Here is a 17,068-nt window from a genome sequence, read left to right as displayed (position 1 = left end):
TGAATAAAAAAAATTTATACCTCAATAAAGTATATGACCTTCATAAAGATATGTCACTACTACAAACATTAAATAATTTTTTATTAAAAATTGAAGATCTAAATTCACCATATAATATTTTTACTGAAAATAGACCTGAAATTAAAGATTTAACAAATGATGTTTGTAAGGTATGTTAATATATTATTTATAACTTTTTTTTTCTTATATATATAATAATCTTTTCTTATAGAAATTGTTATTACTTCGACATCTTTTATCAACTCAATCAAATAATAATATTGAAATGGATAAGAATATAAAAAATTTATTATTTTCTGAATTTATTTATGACGACTGTAATTCGGTGATGTCAAAAAATTCTACAATTTCTTCATTTGATGATACTAATAGTCAAGAAATTAATTCACAAGATTTTGATTCTTTTTCATTTAATAGAAATTTTTTAAATAAATTTAAAATTAATAAAGCTGATACTTTACGAAGTATTGGTAGTTCCAGTGGTTTTAGTGATGGTGAAGAAGACGGTGAATTTGAACTTGAAACTAGTAGAATTATTTTTTATGAAGCAATGAAAGCTTATAATGATGAATGTTATGCAAAATGTGTTAGATTAATTGAAAATAATCAAATAAAAAAAATTAATTTGTAAGTTATTTTAGTATTTTTTTTTAATCTAAGTTTTAAAGGGATCTTTTTATGTTATGTTCAAAAGCATATAAAAAAATGATTCTTGATTCAGAGTCATCTGAAGAGTATAATAAATTATCAATTTATTGGCTTGATTTTATTGAAAAAGTTGAGGTAACAAATTCTTATATGTCATATGAATTTCATTTTTTTAATATAAAAAATGACTGTTTATGGAAATGTATCACAAATACTAATATTAATATTTCTTTATTTATCAAATTTGTAACAAAACTTCTAAAAACAAATTGGAATATTTTTGAAATTGTAACAAAAAATCCTGATTGCAAAGGTTTTGATTATTTAACTTTAATCAACAATTTGATTAGTATTCTTCGTTACTGTATTGATGAAGGATTAGAAAAAGAAGAGAATGACATAGAAAAAATAAATAAAACTGGAGTTTTAATAAATATTGAAAAACAAAATATCCACCTTTTTCCAATAGTAAGAATTGAAATATTAAATGTCAAAAACTGTCTAAAAGATTATTCGGGACAAAGAAATGAAAATAAATCAAATATATCATATGATGATAAAGAAAAAATGTTATATCAAAAACTTTCTGCAAAATTAAGAGAAATTGAAGAAGATTTTGTAAGAAAGTCAATGACACGAACATCACAACCATCTCTAATACGCGATGAAAATAATGGCTGTAGGACAAAAATTATCATGAGATGTAAAAATAATAATGAAGGTAGAAGAGATGTAAAATCAACTCCACCTGAAATTTTTAGTACTGAAATATATGGTAATCACGATAAAAAAATTAGTAGTAGTAGTAATGAAAGTGGAAAACATTTTCTGAAATTAATGATAGAACCAGAAAAGGGTATTAGCCTTATAAAAGATGAAGAAACGAACAATAAATCAATTATTTTAAGATTTTAATTATTATTTATATCAATTATTTGTCTTTATTTTTTATATAAACGATGGTTAACACACAAAATAATATTTAAAAAATAATTATTTCTAGTTTCCCGGTATTAATATATAGTAAAATTTAGACTATATTCAACTAACAAATAATAAAACCATCTTTATATGCTAAATTTATTATAGACTTTGTGTTAGTTATATATTAAATTTATATTGACTATTACATAGTTTTTATATTTATATTATTTCATTGTTTAGAATTCTTTTTTCTTCTACGGTAAACTACCCTAAAATTGATGTTTTTTTTTTTAATAATTTATATAATATAATTTAAAATAGATCATAAATCAGAATCATTAATAATATTATTTTTAAAATGTTACTAAGAATTTTTTAAATGTTAGTGTCAATCTTTAGTATTTAGATCTATCTTCAAATCTTTAATGTCATGTAGTCTAAACTCTATTCTATGTTTCAATAAAATCAGATTATAAGTATATTTACTTTAATAAAAGTTATTGACTTTTTTCTCTTATCAGTTACTTCATTAAATATTTTCTAATAGAAACAAGATTTTAGTAGTCAAATTGTTTTTTTAAAAATTTAGCTTATACAGTTTTTAACATTCTTGTTATAGATAAATTTTTTAAAAAAGCATTACTTATCATTATATCAATTAGTTTGACATTTAAAGGTATTATTTAGATATATTTAATTTGAATAAATTTTTTGAAAGTCTTCAAAAAAAAAAACACATTCTTATTGTAAAAATTTACTTTATATTGTTCTTTCTTTGTGTTTAAAAAATTAAAATTCTATCACAAATACAATTTTCAAAAATCTAAACAAATTGCTAAAATATCAGCATTGAAATTGTATAATAATTTTAATAAAAAAAATCACTAAATCAGTGTAATCTGACTCTTAAAAATTAATTAATCTGCTCATAAAAATACTTATAATAATTTCTTTGAAAAAAGTTACACAAAATCATAAGAAATTACTGAAACAAATTTAGACATGCATTTCTATATAATTACATAATTTATAACTAAAATTATTTAAAGTTTAATTTACTTGTTATGAAAACATTTCATATATATCTACAAAACACATCTATAAAATAGATATGGTTTTTTTTATTAAATGTAAATAATAGTTTAGTTTATAATTTAATTGGTAGAAACATTTTATAAAATTTTACAAGCAACAATACACTTTATTCCAGAAACATATAATGTCTCTCACAAAGAAAGATTGTTAAGTGTTAATATCCCAAATTTAATGTCGACTAGTATATACTTAAATTTTAATATTTTTTTAACTTATAATTATTTTATCTTAGAAATATATATATATTTTTCACTTTATATTTTTCATTAATTCTAGGTTTATATATTTTTAATCATGGGCCGTATGCACAATCCAGGAAAGGGTAATTCCCGCTCATCTCTTCCATACCGTCGTTCTGTTCCATCATGGATGAAACTTACCTCTGAAGAGGTTCAAGAACACATCGTCAAATTAGCCAGAAAGGGTCTTCGCCCATCACAAATTGGTGTTGTTCTTCGTGACTCTCATGGAGTTGCCCAAGTTCGCCGTATCACCGGAAACAAAATCGTTCGTATCTTGAAAGCTAAAGTATGTTAAAATTGAAAAGAGACTAGTTTTTTAGACGGGGTTTTGAAATGAAATTAAAGATAAACTTTACGTCAACAAAATTGGTCATTCATTTCATTACACTGCTAACAAAACATCTCTTTAATTAATAATTTTTAGGGTATGGCTTCAGAGTTACCAGAAGATCTCTACCATTTGATCAAGAAGGCTGTTAACATCAGAAAACATTTAGAAAGACAACGTAAAGATGTTGACTCAAAATACAGACTTATTCTTGTAGAATCTAGAATTCATCGTCTTGCTAGATACTACAAGACCTCCAAACAACTCCCACCAACTTGGAAATACGACTCTAGTACTGCTTCTGCTCTTGTTTCATAATTTTGTTTTATCTTATTTGATTGTTAATCTAAACAGATTTGTGACAAATAAATTGTTGTTTTGTTTTATAATTTTTTTTTTATTTAATTTTTTATATTTAACTAATTATAAGAAGGATTATTATTTAATTTAAGTGTACATAACTGTTACTAAGCAACACTTATTGATACTCAATTTTTTTGGCATTTAATTTAATCCAAAATAAATATTATAATGAAATTTCTATTTAAGTTAACAGAAGAACAAAATGGTTCTGGGGAAGCATTATGTCGTTGGAGACCTGAAGGAAACTATTTAGCCGTTGCTAGTTTCAATTCATTTATAAGAATATATGATAAGTCTGGTAAAATTATAGATGAATTTAACTTAGAGGGGTAAGAATATAAATTAATTTTAATAAAATTTTTTATCCAGTCCAACTATAAATATGGAATGGGATAAAAGTGGTAATATTCTAGCTATCACAACAACTGACTCTCCATATTTAACTTTATGGGAATTACCAACAAAAAAGATTGATAGATTAGATTGTAGTATAGGATCTAAAGAAAATCCATGTTTTTTGTGTTGGTCAGGAGAACATTCATTATTAGCTGTTGGAAATAGCAAAGGAAATTTACTTATATATGATCATCAAACATCAAAAAAAGTTCCAATACTTGGAAAACACCAAAGAGCTATTATTAGTGGTTGTTTTACTGAGGATAATTTACTTGTTCTTTCCTCTGAGGATTCTTCAATTTCAATTTCAAATATTGAGGGAGAAAATATGGCATGTTTAATTTGTAATGCACCAGCTGATACAATAAAATCACATAGATTTAAAAAATTACGTGATGAAAGTCAACCAAGAGAGGTTAATGAAAATGATACTGAATTATATATAAGTGGTATTATAGGTAACAAAAGTATAATTTTAATCAATTCTAATGATTTTGAAAATCCTATTAATTTACAATTTCAACAAAAATATGGAGATATTGTATCATATTTATGGTTTATTGATGGATGTATACTTCTTGGTTTTAGTAATGGATATATTGTTTGTATTTCTGCACAATCATCTGAAATTGGACAAGAATTATATGTTATACAGGAATTTAAAAATTCATTATCATATGTATATTTAAATGAAGCAACAAATGAATTATTATCAATAGGTGATTCACATTTAAAAATAAGATCTGTTGATAATATTGGTGATGTAACAGACATCCAAGAAATTGATATTGATACAAAAGGTTTAGCAAAAGTTGGAACTAATTGTGATGGACAATTTATTTTTATTTCTGGACAAAATGGTAATGTACTTGTTTCTTTATTAAAATTACCAGCTATTGGTGGTGCATATAAAGATTGTTCAGTTGTATTATCATCTTTAAATGAGGTAACAGTACAATTAAATACACATACATCTGAAGAAATAACAAAATTTCAAATAAAAGTCGAACCAACTTTTATTGCTATTTCATTAAAATACATAGCAATAGCTATGAATAATCATGTTTGGTTTTATACATATAATAAAAAAGGTGGTGAATTAAAAAGTGAATATGAATATGTTTCAAGTATTATTAAACTTAAAATAAATGATGATTATGCTGCAGCTATGATTGCTGGTGGTAGAGTACAACTTCATAAAATTATTGATAATTTAAATTTTAATGATACAAAAAATCAATCTTTAATTTTTCCAGATTCATTTGATAAGAATATTAAAAGAATTAAAAAAGAAAATGATCTTAAAATTGATTGTATGGATTTATCTGAAAAATATTTTATTTTTGCTACAACACATTGTGAAATAAAACATTTTTCTCTTAAAGAATGGGCATTTGTTAATGAATATAAACATAATTGTTCTATAAATTGGATATCAGCAGAAAATGATGGTTTACGTGTTTGTTTTTTTGATGATAGAATGGAAACATATTTATATTCACCTTTAAATAATAAATTAGTATCTTTTAATTCCACAACATCATTAAAAGCTAATTTTAAAAATTGTTTATGGGAAAATTTTACTATTGATAAGAATTCATTGGTTACCTATGATGATTATGCATTTTTTGTTTATATTATTGAAAAAAAAGAAGTAACTGGATATGAATTAATATTTATTGGTTCTCAAAAAATTCCATATGGAGTTACACCATTATTATTGAATAAAGGTGTTGTTACTTGCTTAACATCAACAGGAAAAATTAATAGATTTTTATTAGAAAGTTTTAAAATGGATATGGTATGGGATAAAAAAACTATACCACAAATTGAGAAAATATTTGAACAAACATTAATATTAAAAAGGTAAATTTTTATTAAAAAAAAAATTATTTAAACTGGGTAGACAGTATTAATTGATTCTTGTCTAAATGTATTGATATTTTTATTCATTAATTTTGGTCGATTATCTATGATACTACTTTGCGGTCGTGTTCTTTTTTTTTCTTCTTCTTTAGATTCATTAAAATTGTCACATGAAATGCTTAAATTTTTTAATGATGGTAACTCATTTATATCAATCCATGCACTGTTATCATTATATAATACTTTTGTACTTCTTTTTTTTGTATTATTATTAATATTTTTTTTCTTCCAACAACGTTTTTTAGCATATTTCCACATTATTATCCATAATATAATTATTGATGATAATATTGCTACAATTATTATTATTAAAAATACAACATTAATATAACTTAATTGTCCTTGTGATTGTGTTTTATTAAATAAAGTACTAGTAGGAGCAATCATAAAAACAATATAGGCATTAAAAAAATTTTTTTCAATTTCTGTAGAATTTGTTAATATATCTTCAGAAATATTTGTTGCATTGATAAGAACAATCTGTGGTGACATTAAATTTGTCATATTTGCATCAAATGTTCCATCAAAAGATTCATTGCCAACAGATATTTTAATTTTAAAAGTTTTAATAGTATTTGAAGGTAATGAAACAAATTGATATGCATCCTTATGACTCTAAAATTTAATATAATATTAAAAAAAAAAAAAACTATTTTTAAGACATACATCACATGTCAAAGTGATAATATTACTAGATTTGGAACATGTAGCAGATGTAACATAAATTTCTTTTTCAATGAATATCGTAACTTTATCATTACATGTCCATAAATCTTTAGATGAATGTTCCAAAACGTAAATATTGTATAAATCAAAGAAATAAGTATTGTTTAGTTTATTTTCACTGCTTATTGAAACATTTAAAATACAATTTAATAAAAATATTATAAAGTATTTTTTTAAAATACCCATAATATTAAATAAAATAATTTAGTAAATTATAAAAATTATATCAAAACACAACCTTTTCTAATCCAACTTTAAGATTAGAAAATATATTATTACTAATTTAATATATTATATATAATATATAATATATATATTTATGAATCACAATCAAAAAGATCATTTATTTTATTTTCATGTCCTCTATTTAAACACCTAATTTAGTTTTGCTATTATTTGTTAACTGCTTATTTTTGTATAAAAGAAAAGACTCAGAATAATACAATGAATACATGAGTTTTGTATATACAGTTGTATTAAAAGTTTGTTTGATTTGTTAGTAATAATAGGAAAATATTCTACGATTTATATTTTTATAACAATTTTATATCTTTTAAAAATATAAAAGAATTATTATATATAATATTATTTTTGCCATTGTTACAAAAATTTTTATAGGTGGAGTAATGCATGGAAATTGTGTGAAAAATTAAATATGAAGAAACACTGGCATTCTTTTGGTCAAGCTGTATTAAAAGATTTAAATGTTGAAATAGGTAAGATTCTTACAAAAATTTATTATAAATTTAAAAAAGAAAAAAAAAAGTCGTATAGCTCAGTTATAAAGTTTTATCGACATAATATTTATATTGTATGTTACCTTTCAGACAGGGATAACAATCTTCATTGCAACTCGACTAGATCGTGTTTCGAACTCTTGTCTTTATGTGATACAGAGATGGATCATTAAACTTTGACAAGAAAATTCAAAAAGATGTGTGTTAGCTGTATTTGAGATTATCAAAAGTTTTTTAGTCTAGGCGCAAATCAACTACAGCTGACAAACTTATTAAATTTTTTTAAATGTCAGGTGTATCTGATGATTATTTTTTAAAATTTGCGAATTATCTAGAAAAAAATTTAACTTTTATGATGTAATTAAAAATAGTAAAATTAAAATAATTATTTAAGATTAGATTTTTTTTTCTAAAAATCAATTAGATTTAGTTTTTTTTTCATAGTACTTCTCAACTTTGAAATATGATGAATAATATATTTTTAGAAAAATTTCAAGAAGAAAACCTATAATTCAGATAGATAAGTTTCTAAGAGATTGTAACCAGATTTGTTAGCCTTCTTAACATTTTTTATTTTTAGTTCACATTAAAAACAATTTTTAAGTTTCAACAGCTTTTAAGATATAACTTTTAGTATTTTTACACGATTAAATTATTGCTATTTTTTTTATATTTTACTAACGGTTGAAGATATAAAAATATTTTGAACCCAAACTTGTCATGGAAATTTATTAATCGTTGAATTAAAAAAAATAGTTTGTTTTCATGTTTATTCTAAAGCGTTATATAAAAATAAGATGAAAACCAATTTTAAATATTCAATTTTCTCAACATTTCTATATTATTAAAATTTATCATATTATCATGAAACTAGTTTTATTAAATTTGTTTTAAAAAGTTAGTTTGAAATTAGTTTTCTACGTAAAAATAACATATTTATTTCCAAAAATTGACAATTGGTCCAAATATATCCAATTTGACCTCAAGCAAAAGTAGTAAAAAATAAATATTTTTAGAATTTCAAAATGAAATTATATTCATTTGATAGCCCTTGAAAAATCATGAATTTTAAATATAACCAAGGCTATATCAAAAGCAAAACTTAATGAGTTGTAAGGAGTCAAAGTTTGAGGCGAAAATTGGGAATTTTTTTTAATAAAATCCGACTTACATGATGCAATTGAAAATATTAAAATAAAAACAACTATTCTAGATTATTTTTTTTATGAAAAGTCGATTTAAGCTAGTCTCATCTTTGTATCTTTTCTTAAACTTAAGTTATGATGAAAAGTGTATCTTGAAAAAGTTTCAAGAGCGAGACTTATAACTCAAGTAAATGGGCTCCTAGAAGCAGGAGACTAGATGCTCTAGGTTTCTTGTAACTTTTAAGATATAGTCTACATTGAAAAAAAATTCTAAATTTTGACCGTTCTTGAGATATAAGTTTTAGTATTTTTGCGCGCCTAATTTATTGGCATCATTTTTTATATCTCAATAACTGTTGGAGATGTAAAAATTGTTTACAGGTAGACCCCTATTGAAAACTAATTATTAGTTAATTTTAGAAATTCAATTGTCTTTATTTATATTTTGAAGTAAGAAATTGAAGAAGGTTGAAATTTTTTTCAAATATTTATTGTTTCCAAACATTTCCATATTTCAACTGAAATATATCAGATAACAATAGAAAAAGTTTTATTTGATTTCCCTTGAAACTTTAGATTAAAATAAATTATCTTTGTTAAAATAACTTCACTATTTTTAAAGATTTACAATAAGTTTAAATATTTCCAACTTGATTTCAAAAATAAGTAGTAAAAAAATGACATTTTTAATTTTGATGCAAATTACTTATATCTGACAAACTCGTGTAATTTTTATAAATTCCAAGTACGCCTGATGTTTATTTTTTTGAGTGAAAAACACTTTTTTCATTATAACAATATTAATAAATATATTCTTTTATATAAAAAAGTTACATTTTAAAAATATTTTTAATTTTAAGGTCTTAAAATATATCAACATATAGGAGAAGTAGCCTATGTTTGGGCATTAGAAGAACTAATTTATGTTGAAGAAAAAATTTTACTCTCAGCATCATTATTACAGATTACTGGAGATTTTGATAAAGCTGAAGAATTATTTTTGCAAAGTTCAAATCCCATAAAAGCATTAGATATGAGAAGAGATTTACTTCATTGGGAAAAAGCTTTGGCATTAGCAAGTAAACTATCACCAAATGATGTTCCAGTAATCTCAAAAGAATATGCTCAACAATTAGAATTTATGGGAAATTACAAAGAAGCATTAAAATATTATGAAAAAGGCTTATTTGATGAAAATGAAAATACAACAGAAGAGGAGTATCATCACAATGAAATATGTAATTGTGGTATAGCTAGAACCAGTTTAAAGATAGGAGATTTTAAAAAGGGTATTGCTTTAGCATCTCAAATTCCAATAAGATCGTTAAAAAAAGAATGTGCATTAATATTAGAACAACAAAAACAATACTTTGATGCTGCCAATCTTTTTGAATTAGGTAATTTTTATGATCGGGCAGCTGCTGTATCATTAAAAACAAAAAATTATACAAAAGTTACAGAACTTTTAAAAAATGTACGTTCACCTAAGATTCATTCACAATTTGGTAAAGTAATGGAAAATGAAGGTAAATATAAAAGTGCAGTTGAAGCATATATTAATGGTAGTGATTATGATAATGCTGTAAGAATTTACCTTGATTATCTTAATGATCCAGAAAGTGCTGTAAAATTAGTTAAAGAAAGTAGAAGTATTGAAGGAGCTAAATTAGTTTCAAAATTCTTTTGTTCTATTAATGATAAAAAATCAGCAATTCAATTTCTAGTTTTTTCACAATGTTTTAAAGAAGCTTTTCAATTAGCTGAAGAAGAAAATTTAATGGATATTTATGAAGATATTTTAGAAAGTTATGGAACAAGTGTTCAATTTCTTCAGATTGCTGAATATTATCAAGAAAAAAATAATTGGACAAAATGTGGTAAATATTATTATCTTGCTGGTAATTATTTACAAGCATTAGAATATTTATTACGTAATGATAATAAAGATGATGCTTTATATATAGCTATAGATTGTGTTGCAGCAAGTAAAAATACATCACTTCAGGATATATTATTGCAACATTTAATAGATGACAAAAATGGAATTCCAAAAGACCCAAAATTAATATTTAAATTTTATATTTCAACAGCTAAATATAAAGAAGCAGCCAAAGTTGCTGTTATTATATCTGATAATGAACAATTTAAGGGGAATTATCGTGTTGCTAGAGATCTTCTTTTTCAAATGTCACAAGAATTATTCAAAAAAAATATTAGATTACCAAATACAATAAAATCATCCTTAGTTTTAGTTCATTCTTATCTTCTTGTTAAACCTTTAATGGCATCAAAAAGACCAGAAATTGCGAGTCGTTTGTTAATAAGAATTGTACAAAATATCTCAAAATTTCCATCTCATAAAATACAAATATTAACTTCTACTGTTGTTGTTTGTGCTCAAGCAATGTTATTTGAAACAGCATACAATGCAGCTGTAGAATTAATGAAACCAGAGAATAGAAAATTTATTGCTGAAAAATATAAAAAAAAAATTGAACAAGTTGCAAGGAAAAGAGAAAATGCCTCAAAGGGTGATGTTGTTGAAAATTTTACAAACTGTCCATTTTGTAATGAACCCGTCAAAGAATTTTCTTTAACTTGTTTCTCTTGCAAAATGACACTACCATTTTGTATAATTACTGGAAAACATATAGTTAAAGACGACTTAGCAATTTGTAATAATTGTAAATTTCCTGCTTTTGCTTCTGAATTTAAAAAATTATCTGTTAAAATATGTCCAATGTGTGGAGAAAATGTTAGTAATTATGTGATTATTGACGATCTACAAAAATTAGAATTTTATACTCAAAATGAAAACTAATTTTAACAGAAACTAAAAATAATTATAAGAAAAAAACAGGTAGTGAATTTATAATTTTTATTTACACAATTTTGTCATTTAAAAAAAATATATATGTGATATAATAAAACTTAAACTATAATAATATGATATTATTTTAAAAAATAAATTTTTGTATATGAAATATTCTACCTCTTAATTAATAATATCAATTGTTTTTTTTTTTTCTATACAATCATAAATTTAATATGTTTTATTATGCTATTCTAAGTCGGTGAGCTAAAGCTAGTTTTCGGGCAGTTTCTAAGAAATTATTAGATTTATTTAATTCATCAACAACAAAATCATTTGGTGGTACTTCTGATGGTGGACTACCATGGCTTTTTTCCTCTATTTCTTTAGTTAATGGTGCTGGAGGTTGAATACCATTAGTATGAATAAAATGATTATTAATATTAAGAGTATTAGAAGTTGAAAGTAGATTTGGTTTTTTATTAGATAATGAAATTTCATTACGTGAAGGTCCGATTGGAAGAAATTGTCGTTTGGGGGATGATAAATTTGTTACTTGTTGGGATGATTGAACATTTTTAATAGGTTGACGAGGAAGATGTATCTTATTTTGTTGTAAATTTGTATTTTGTATTTTAAAATTTTGTGGTAATTGTTGTCTTTCTCTGTTAAGAAAAGGTCCTCGTAATTGTCGTGATGATAAAGGAAGATTATTATTTGTTCTTGAAGATAGTCTTTGTAATGATTTTTGTTGTAATTGTACTCTATCTGTTATATCAGATGGTTCTATTTTTGGTAAGACAACTTTTATGCTTTGTCCTCTTTTTTGAATTATTGTACCAGGAGGAAGATTTTGACCTCTTAGCATGCTTAATCCAGGTATATTACTGGCCTGAGCACTTGTAATTCTAATTGGTTGTTTTTTTTTGTTTAATAATTGTGGAACTACATCACTTGATTGTATAAATTGAACATTTCTTTGATTAAAATTTTGAAAATTAATTTTTTTAATTGAATCTCTTCTATCATTATTTATCTGAGAAATTTGGCTAGTAATACTTAAACATAAACAATATATAATAAATAATATAGAATAATTAGACAATAATACCATTATATCAAAATAATCTCTAAAATTTAAGGATATTATATGACAAATTTAAAAAAATATAAATATATATTTCATATCATCCTGAAGCATTTAAAATTATTGAAGGCCATTTAAATAATATTACTATAAAATTTGAAAAATTATTTTATTTAATTTAAAATGAAACTGTTTAAGACATATACTACGCGTCAATCTCTCTTGACCTTCAACTTGTAGACTATATAATTTTTTGTAAAAATCTTGTAAATAAATAAAAATTAAATGATTTGACATTGTTAAAATATTAAAATAATTTAAAAAAAAAATTAAAAAAGTATTAAATGTGTAATAGTATATTTTTCTTTTTATCAAATAATTTACTTTTTTAAGGGTACTAACTTTTTGACAACATCCTTTTTTTTTGTGAAAAATATAATATTGTATTATTATATAGAATTAAATATTTCTAGTTTTTAAGTTATTTATTAAAAGAGGAAGTTATTAAAAGTATTATAAGTATAAATTTTTTCTTCTTCATCTTATATTTATAAAGATAAAATAAAATTTGACAATAAAAAAGAAGAAACTCCCAATAAAATTTAAATTGTTTAAAAAAAATATTTATCATATTTTAACTTTGATAGAAAAAAAAGTATTTATAATATGTTTAAAAATAAGATATATAACAATAAGATAAAAGTCTATTTAATCCTTTTTTTAATAAATAAAAAATTCGATTTATAAAAAATTTAGTAAATATTTTTTTTTATCTTCTAATAATTAAGTGGCACAAAAAAACTTTTCTTATTAACTTTAAAGTATTATTAATTTAAATGATTATATTTACTAAACACATCTATTTAGTGATATGTTTGATTATTAGTTATATGTTAAAAAGTAACCTTTGATTATCAATTGCACCATTATATTTATTTTTGAGAAAGGTCACTCATCAAACAAAACACCAAAAAAATATTTATAAAACGTTTTTATTTTAAATGATTAATTTTGGTATTATTTCTTGATTATAAATATACTTTTATCAGATAATGTTGTTTGTAAATTTTTACATAGTTGTAAAAAATATTAATTTTTAATTACATTTTTGTATTTTAAAATGATTTTTAGCTTATTATAAAATTATCATGTAAATGGTTCTTCAAACAAAAAACTAGTATTTTTATCTAATTCATAAGTTTTTTATTTAAAAAAAAATTGTTTTATTACAATAAATAAATTTTCTTATTTTATCATATAACATTTATTAAAAATTACTAGAAATACAATAAATTTTATTTTGACTTTTTTTTTTAAATATTACAATTTCGGCAATATTGTTTGTAAGCTATATTAAAAAAAATACAAACTAGATTATTTTTATAAAATTATGGTTTATTGTGAAATTATTTAGTCATTCCTATAATAGATTTTTTTACTACCAATTATTTTTTTATTTAATAATTAAATAAAAATATTTTTTTGGATAGTAACAATTCAAAACCAGATGATATGAATAAAATAATCTGAATATAGTGAAAATATAAAAAAAAAATTTAAGTTTTAACAAAAAAAAACATATGTGTACAATTTTTAATAGCTAATTATTATGATATTTTAAATTATTTTCTATAATTTTTATATATAACTATTATATTGAAAAGCTTGTAGTGTAGATAAATTTCAAAACAATATTTTGTTTTTATTATTCTAAAACAATTTTAAAATAAACTTTTTACAACTATTTTTTTTTTCATTTTTCCATATATTTATCATATTTTTATTGATACAGCAAAAATTTGATAATAAATTTTTAATCTCTGACATACTATCAAAACAATGTAATTATAATATTTTTAGATCTGTCTAAAAAGGTTTATTAAAATATTTTTTGACAGAATTTAATAAAACATCAAATTGTAATAATTTCAACAAAACTTAAAAAAGTTTATTATTTACATATTTCAATCATTTATAATTTAAATGTCTTTTAACAAGTTTTTTTTCCAATAAATAAATATTCAAATATTAAACATTAATAAATTTTAGCTATATATATTTTAAAATGTTTTAATAATATTGTCATGACTAATAAATTGTTTTTATTTTAATTATAACGAGAATCAAATAAAACATAATAAAGTATATTTTTAAAAATTGAAACAGTTAATAAATTTTTATTTTCAACAAACCACTTAATGTTTATTTTAAAAAATTTCAACTTTAATGTAATGTCATTTTGTTTTACAAATTTTTACTTAAATTTATTATTCTTGTAATTCAATACAAAATTTTAATTAAATTTAAATAATAGCTGCTGTAAACAGTAGTTTTTTTTTAACTTTAATAATTTAAACAATTTACTAAACATATTTGAAAAAAAAAATTGTGTTAAAAATAATGTTTTTAAACTCTTCAATACTTAATATGATTAATGAAAATATACTTACTATTAAAAATGTTTAAAATATTTACAAAATAATATCCGGTAAATTAAAGGAAAAATTTTAAAATTTAAAATATACTGTTAGGAGAAAAAAAACTATTAACAATCAAAAAAATTATTTTATAAGTTTTGAATGTAACCAAAGTACTTTTTATATTAAACAAAAATTTAAAACTTTTAAAAATTTGCTTTTCAACTTATATAACTGTTTTTTAATAAACATTATATTTTAAAAAATTGCTTGGATATATCAAATTTTTTAAAAAATTTAACTAAACATTAAAATATTAAAAGATTGATTAAATAAAAACAATTTGCAAATGAAAAAAGTACTAAATATAATATTGTTAAAATGTTAAATGGACATGTTGTAAAAATAATATATATTAAGTGGAACAATTTACTTTATCGAAATTTAAATCAACATTTAGAAAAATGTATAAATTTTTATTTTTTAAACTAAAAACATTTTATTTTTTTCCAGAAAATGTTAAAATGGATATTATTTAATATTATTTTTTTTTTTCATAGATTGAAATAACTTTATTATGTTGGGTTTAAACATTATGCCAATAAAATATAAGAAACCAATTATTGTAATATTTTGAATAAATAGACGACGTAATTCATCTCCAGTATTTATTACAGGAATACAATTAAATGAAGATATACTCATATTATTTTCTTTTCCTCTTATTAACTTAGCAATTTCATTAGAATTATTATATTTTCCATTAAGTTGTACAAATATTACATTATTTTTTAAAACTCTATCATTTATAACACAACTATCATTTAATTTAACAGCCATATAACGATGAATTTTTTTTTTAAAAATTGGAAGTATAATTTTTTTAACCTAAACTTCATTATAATATAAAATCTTAAAACTTACTTCTCCGGTTGGCAAATAAGTTTCAATAAAGTCATCTAAAGTTATAATCATTATTGAATTATCATCCATTTTATGAATATCAAATTCAAGATGTTTTTTAATCTTTTTGTTCAATCTCATTATTGCCAAAAGATAAGCTATATAAATATTTACTATGAAAAGAAATAATAAACATGTGTATTCAATCATAGTAAAAATATAAAAAGTTTTTTTTTTTTGTTCTTTTTGATTTTCAAAATTATCTTTTTTTGTTCCATCTTCATTCTTGTTAGAATTATTTTTTACATTATCAAATTGAGTTCTTACTGAACGAATAGGCATACATAATTGTGAGTTAATACCACCAAGTATATTTGAAGTATTATTTACTTGTATTGAAATATTTTTAAATATATGTAAGGAACATTTACTTGAATTGACTGATCTGTAAAAAAGTATTTTCTGTTGACGACAAATTTTAAGAATCCAAAACATTTTTTTAGTGATTGATTTTTTATAATAAAAATATGACAATATAAATTTTAATAAGTTATCCTACAAAGATAATTTTAATCAAAAATTAGAAATATAATAGATGGTTTATAAAGGTGTTTGTTATCAGACAAATATATGTACATATTTTCCATTTGGGATAAATTAAACATTATTTTTACCATAAGAAATAATAAAAATTAATTGAGTTAAATAAGTTTTATCAAAAATTAATTTTAAAAAATATTCATTTCTTTATCAGTTGATCACTTTAACAAAATACACATTCTATATTAATAAATTTCATTTGCAAAAAAATTATCATATCTTAAATTTTATTATATTTAAAAACTTTTTTTACTAATACAATATATATTATATTAAGTGCAATGAGAACATTTCCATAAACCATTTTATATATTGATAAGAAAAATGATTCTTTGAGAAAAAAATTGATTCTTAAGATTTGACTGCTAATAGTAAAGTTCCGAAAAAGTAACTGATAAGATAAAAAAGTTAACAACTTTTTTTAAAACAACATTGTAAATAATCTAATTTAACAGTATTAAAAAAGAAGGATTTGATTCATATGATAATGAAAATTTAAAAATAAACCCAATCACTAAAGTTTCATACAACAATTGAAAAAAATCTCAGTAATTTTTTTAAAAAAAACAATATTATGATTCTAAAAAGATTCTCTAAAAATACTATTTTGAAGTCTTTGTATTTATAATTAGCTATTAATATGTTAATTTCCACATCTAAATCATTAATACATTTGACAATAATTATGTTAATGATAA

The 17,068-nt window shown here is 21.6% G+C and overlaps 6 protein-coding genes across 6 annotated transcripts; 4 read left to right on the top strand and 2 right to left on the bottom strand.

Annotated features, from left to right (window-relative positions):
• Positions 1–50: 50 nt before the first annotated feature.
• SRAE_2000014800 (Hypothetical protein) lies at positions 51–1,584 on the top strand (the record flags this gene model as incomplete). The annotated part of the gene is made up of 3 exons (XM_024650942.1): positions 51–170; positions 233–648; positions 690–1,584. The coding sequence occupies 3 exons, from the start codon at positions 51–53 to the stop codon at positions 1,582–1,584; spliced, it is 1,431 nt and encodes a 476-aa protein (XP_024504668.1).
• Positions 1,585–2,982: 1,398 nt separating this feature from the next.
• Positions 2,983–3,576, top strand: SRAE_2000014700 (40S ribosomal protein S13; the record flags this gene model as incomplete). The annotated part of the gene is made up of 2 exons (XM_024650940.1): positions 2,983–3,216; positions 3,355–3,576. The coding sequence occupies 2 exons, from the start codon at positions 2,983–2,985 to the stop codon at positions 3,574–3,576; spliced, it is 456 nt and encodes a 151-aa protein (XP_024504667.1).
• A 213-nt stretch (positions 3,577–3,789) lies between these two features.
• On the top strand, positions 3,790–5,887 carry SRAE_2000014600 (WD repeat domain 19; the record flags this gene model as incomplete). Its single annotated transcript, XM_024650939.1, has 2 exons — positions 3,790–3,950; positions 3,991–5,887. 2 exons carry the CDS (start codon positions 3,790–3,792, stop codon positions 5,885–5,887), a joined length of 2,058 nt encoding a protein of 685 aa, XP_024504666.1.
• Positions 5,888–5,910: 23 nt separating this feature from the next.
• On the bottom strand, positions 5,911–6,855 carry SRAE_2000014500 (Hypothetical protein; the record flags this gene model as incomplete). The annotated part of the gene is made up of 2 exons (XM_024650938.1): positions 5,911–6,558; positions 6,610–6,855. 2 exons carry the CDS (start codon positions 6,853–6,855, stop codon positions 5,911–5,913), a joined length of 894 nt encoding a protein of 297 aa, XP_024504665.1.
• Positions 6,856–7,324: 469 nt separating this feature from the next.
• On the top strand, positions 7,325–11,372 carry SRAE_2000014400 (Tetratricopeptide-like helical domain-containing protein; the record flags this gene model as incomplete). The annotated part of the gene is made up of 2 exons (XM_024650937.1): positions 7,325–7,385; positions 9,412–11,372. The coding sequence occupies 2 exons, from the start codon at positions 7,325–7,327 to the stop codon at positions 11,370–11,372; spliced, it is 2,022 nt and encodes a 673-aa protein (XP_024504664.1).
• Positions 11,373–11,607: 235 nt separating this feature from the next.
• Positions 11,608–16,265, bottom strand: SRAE_2000014300 (Hypothetical protein; the record flags this gene model as incomplete). The annotated part of the gene is made up of 3 exons (XM_024650936.1): positions 11,608–12,421; positions 15,460–15,755; positions 15,792–16,265. 3 exons carry the CDS (start codon positions 16,263–16,265, stop codon positions 11,608–11,610), a joined length of 1,584 nt encoding a protein of 527 aa, XP_024504663.1.
• Between the last annotated feature and the right edge of the window lie 803 nt (positions 16,266–17,068).

Source organism: Strongyloides ratti, assembly GCF_001040885.1.
Source record: "Strongyloides ratti genome assembly S_ratti_ED321, chromosome : 2".
NCBI lineage: Eukaryota > Metazoa > Nematoda > Chromadorea > Rhabditida > Strongyloididae > Strongyloides > Strongyloides ratti.
The sequence above is the reverse complement of the archived record's forward strand: the minus strand, read 5'-3'. Positions and strand labels throughout refer to the sequence as shown.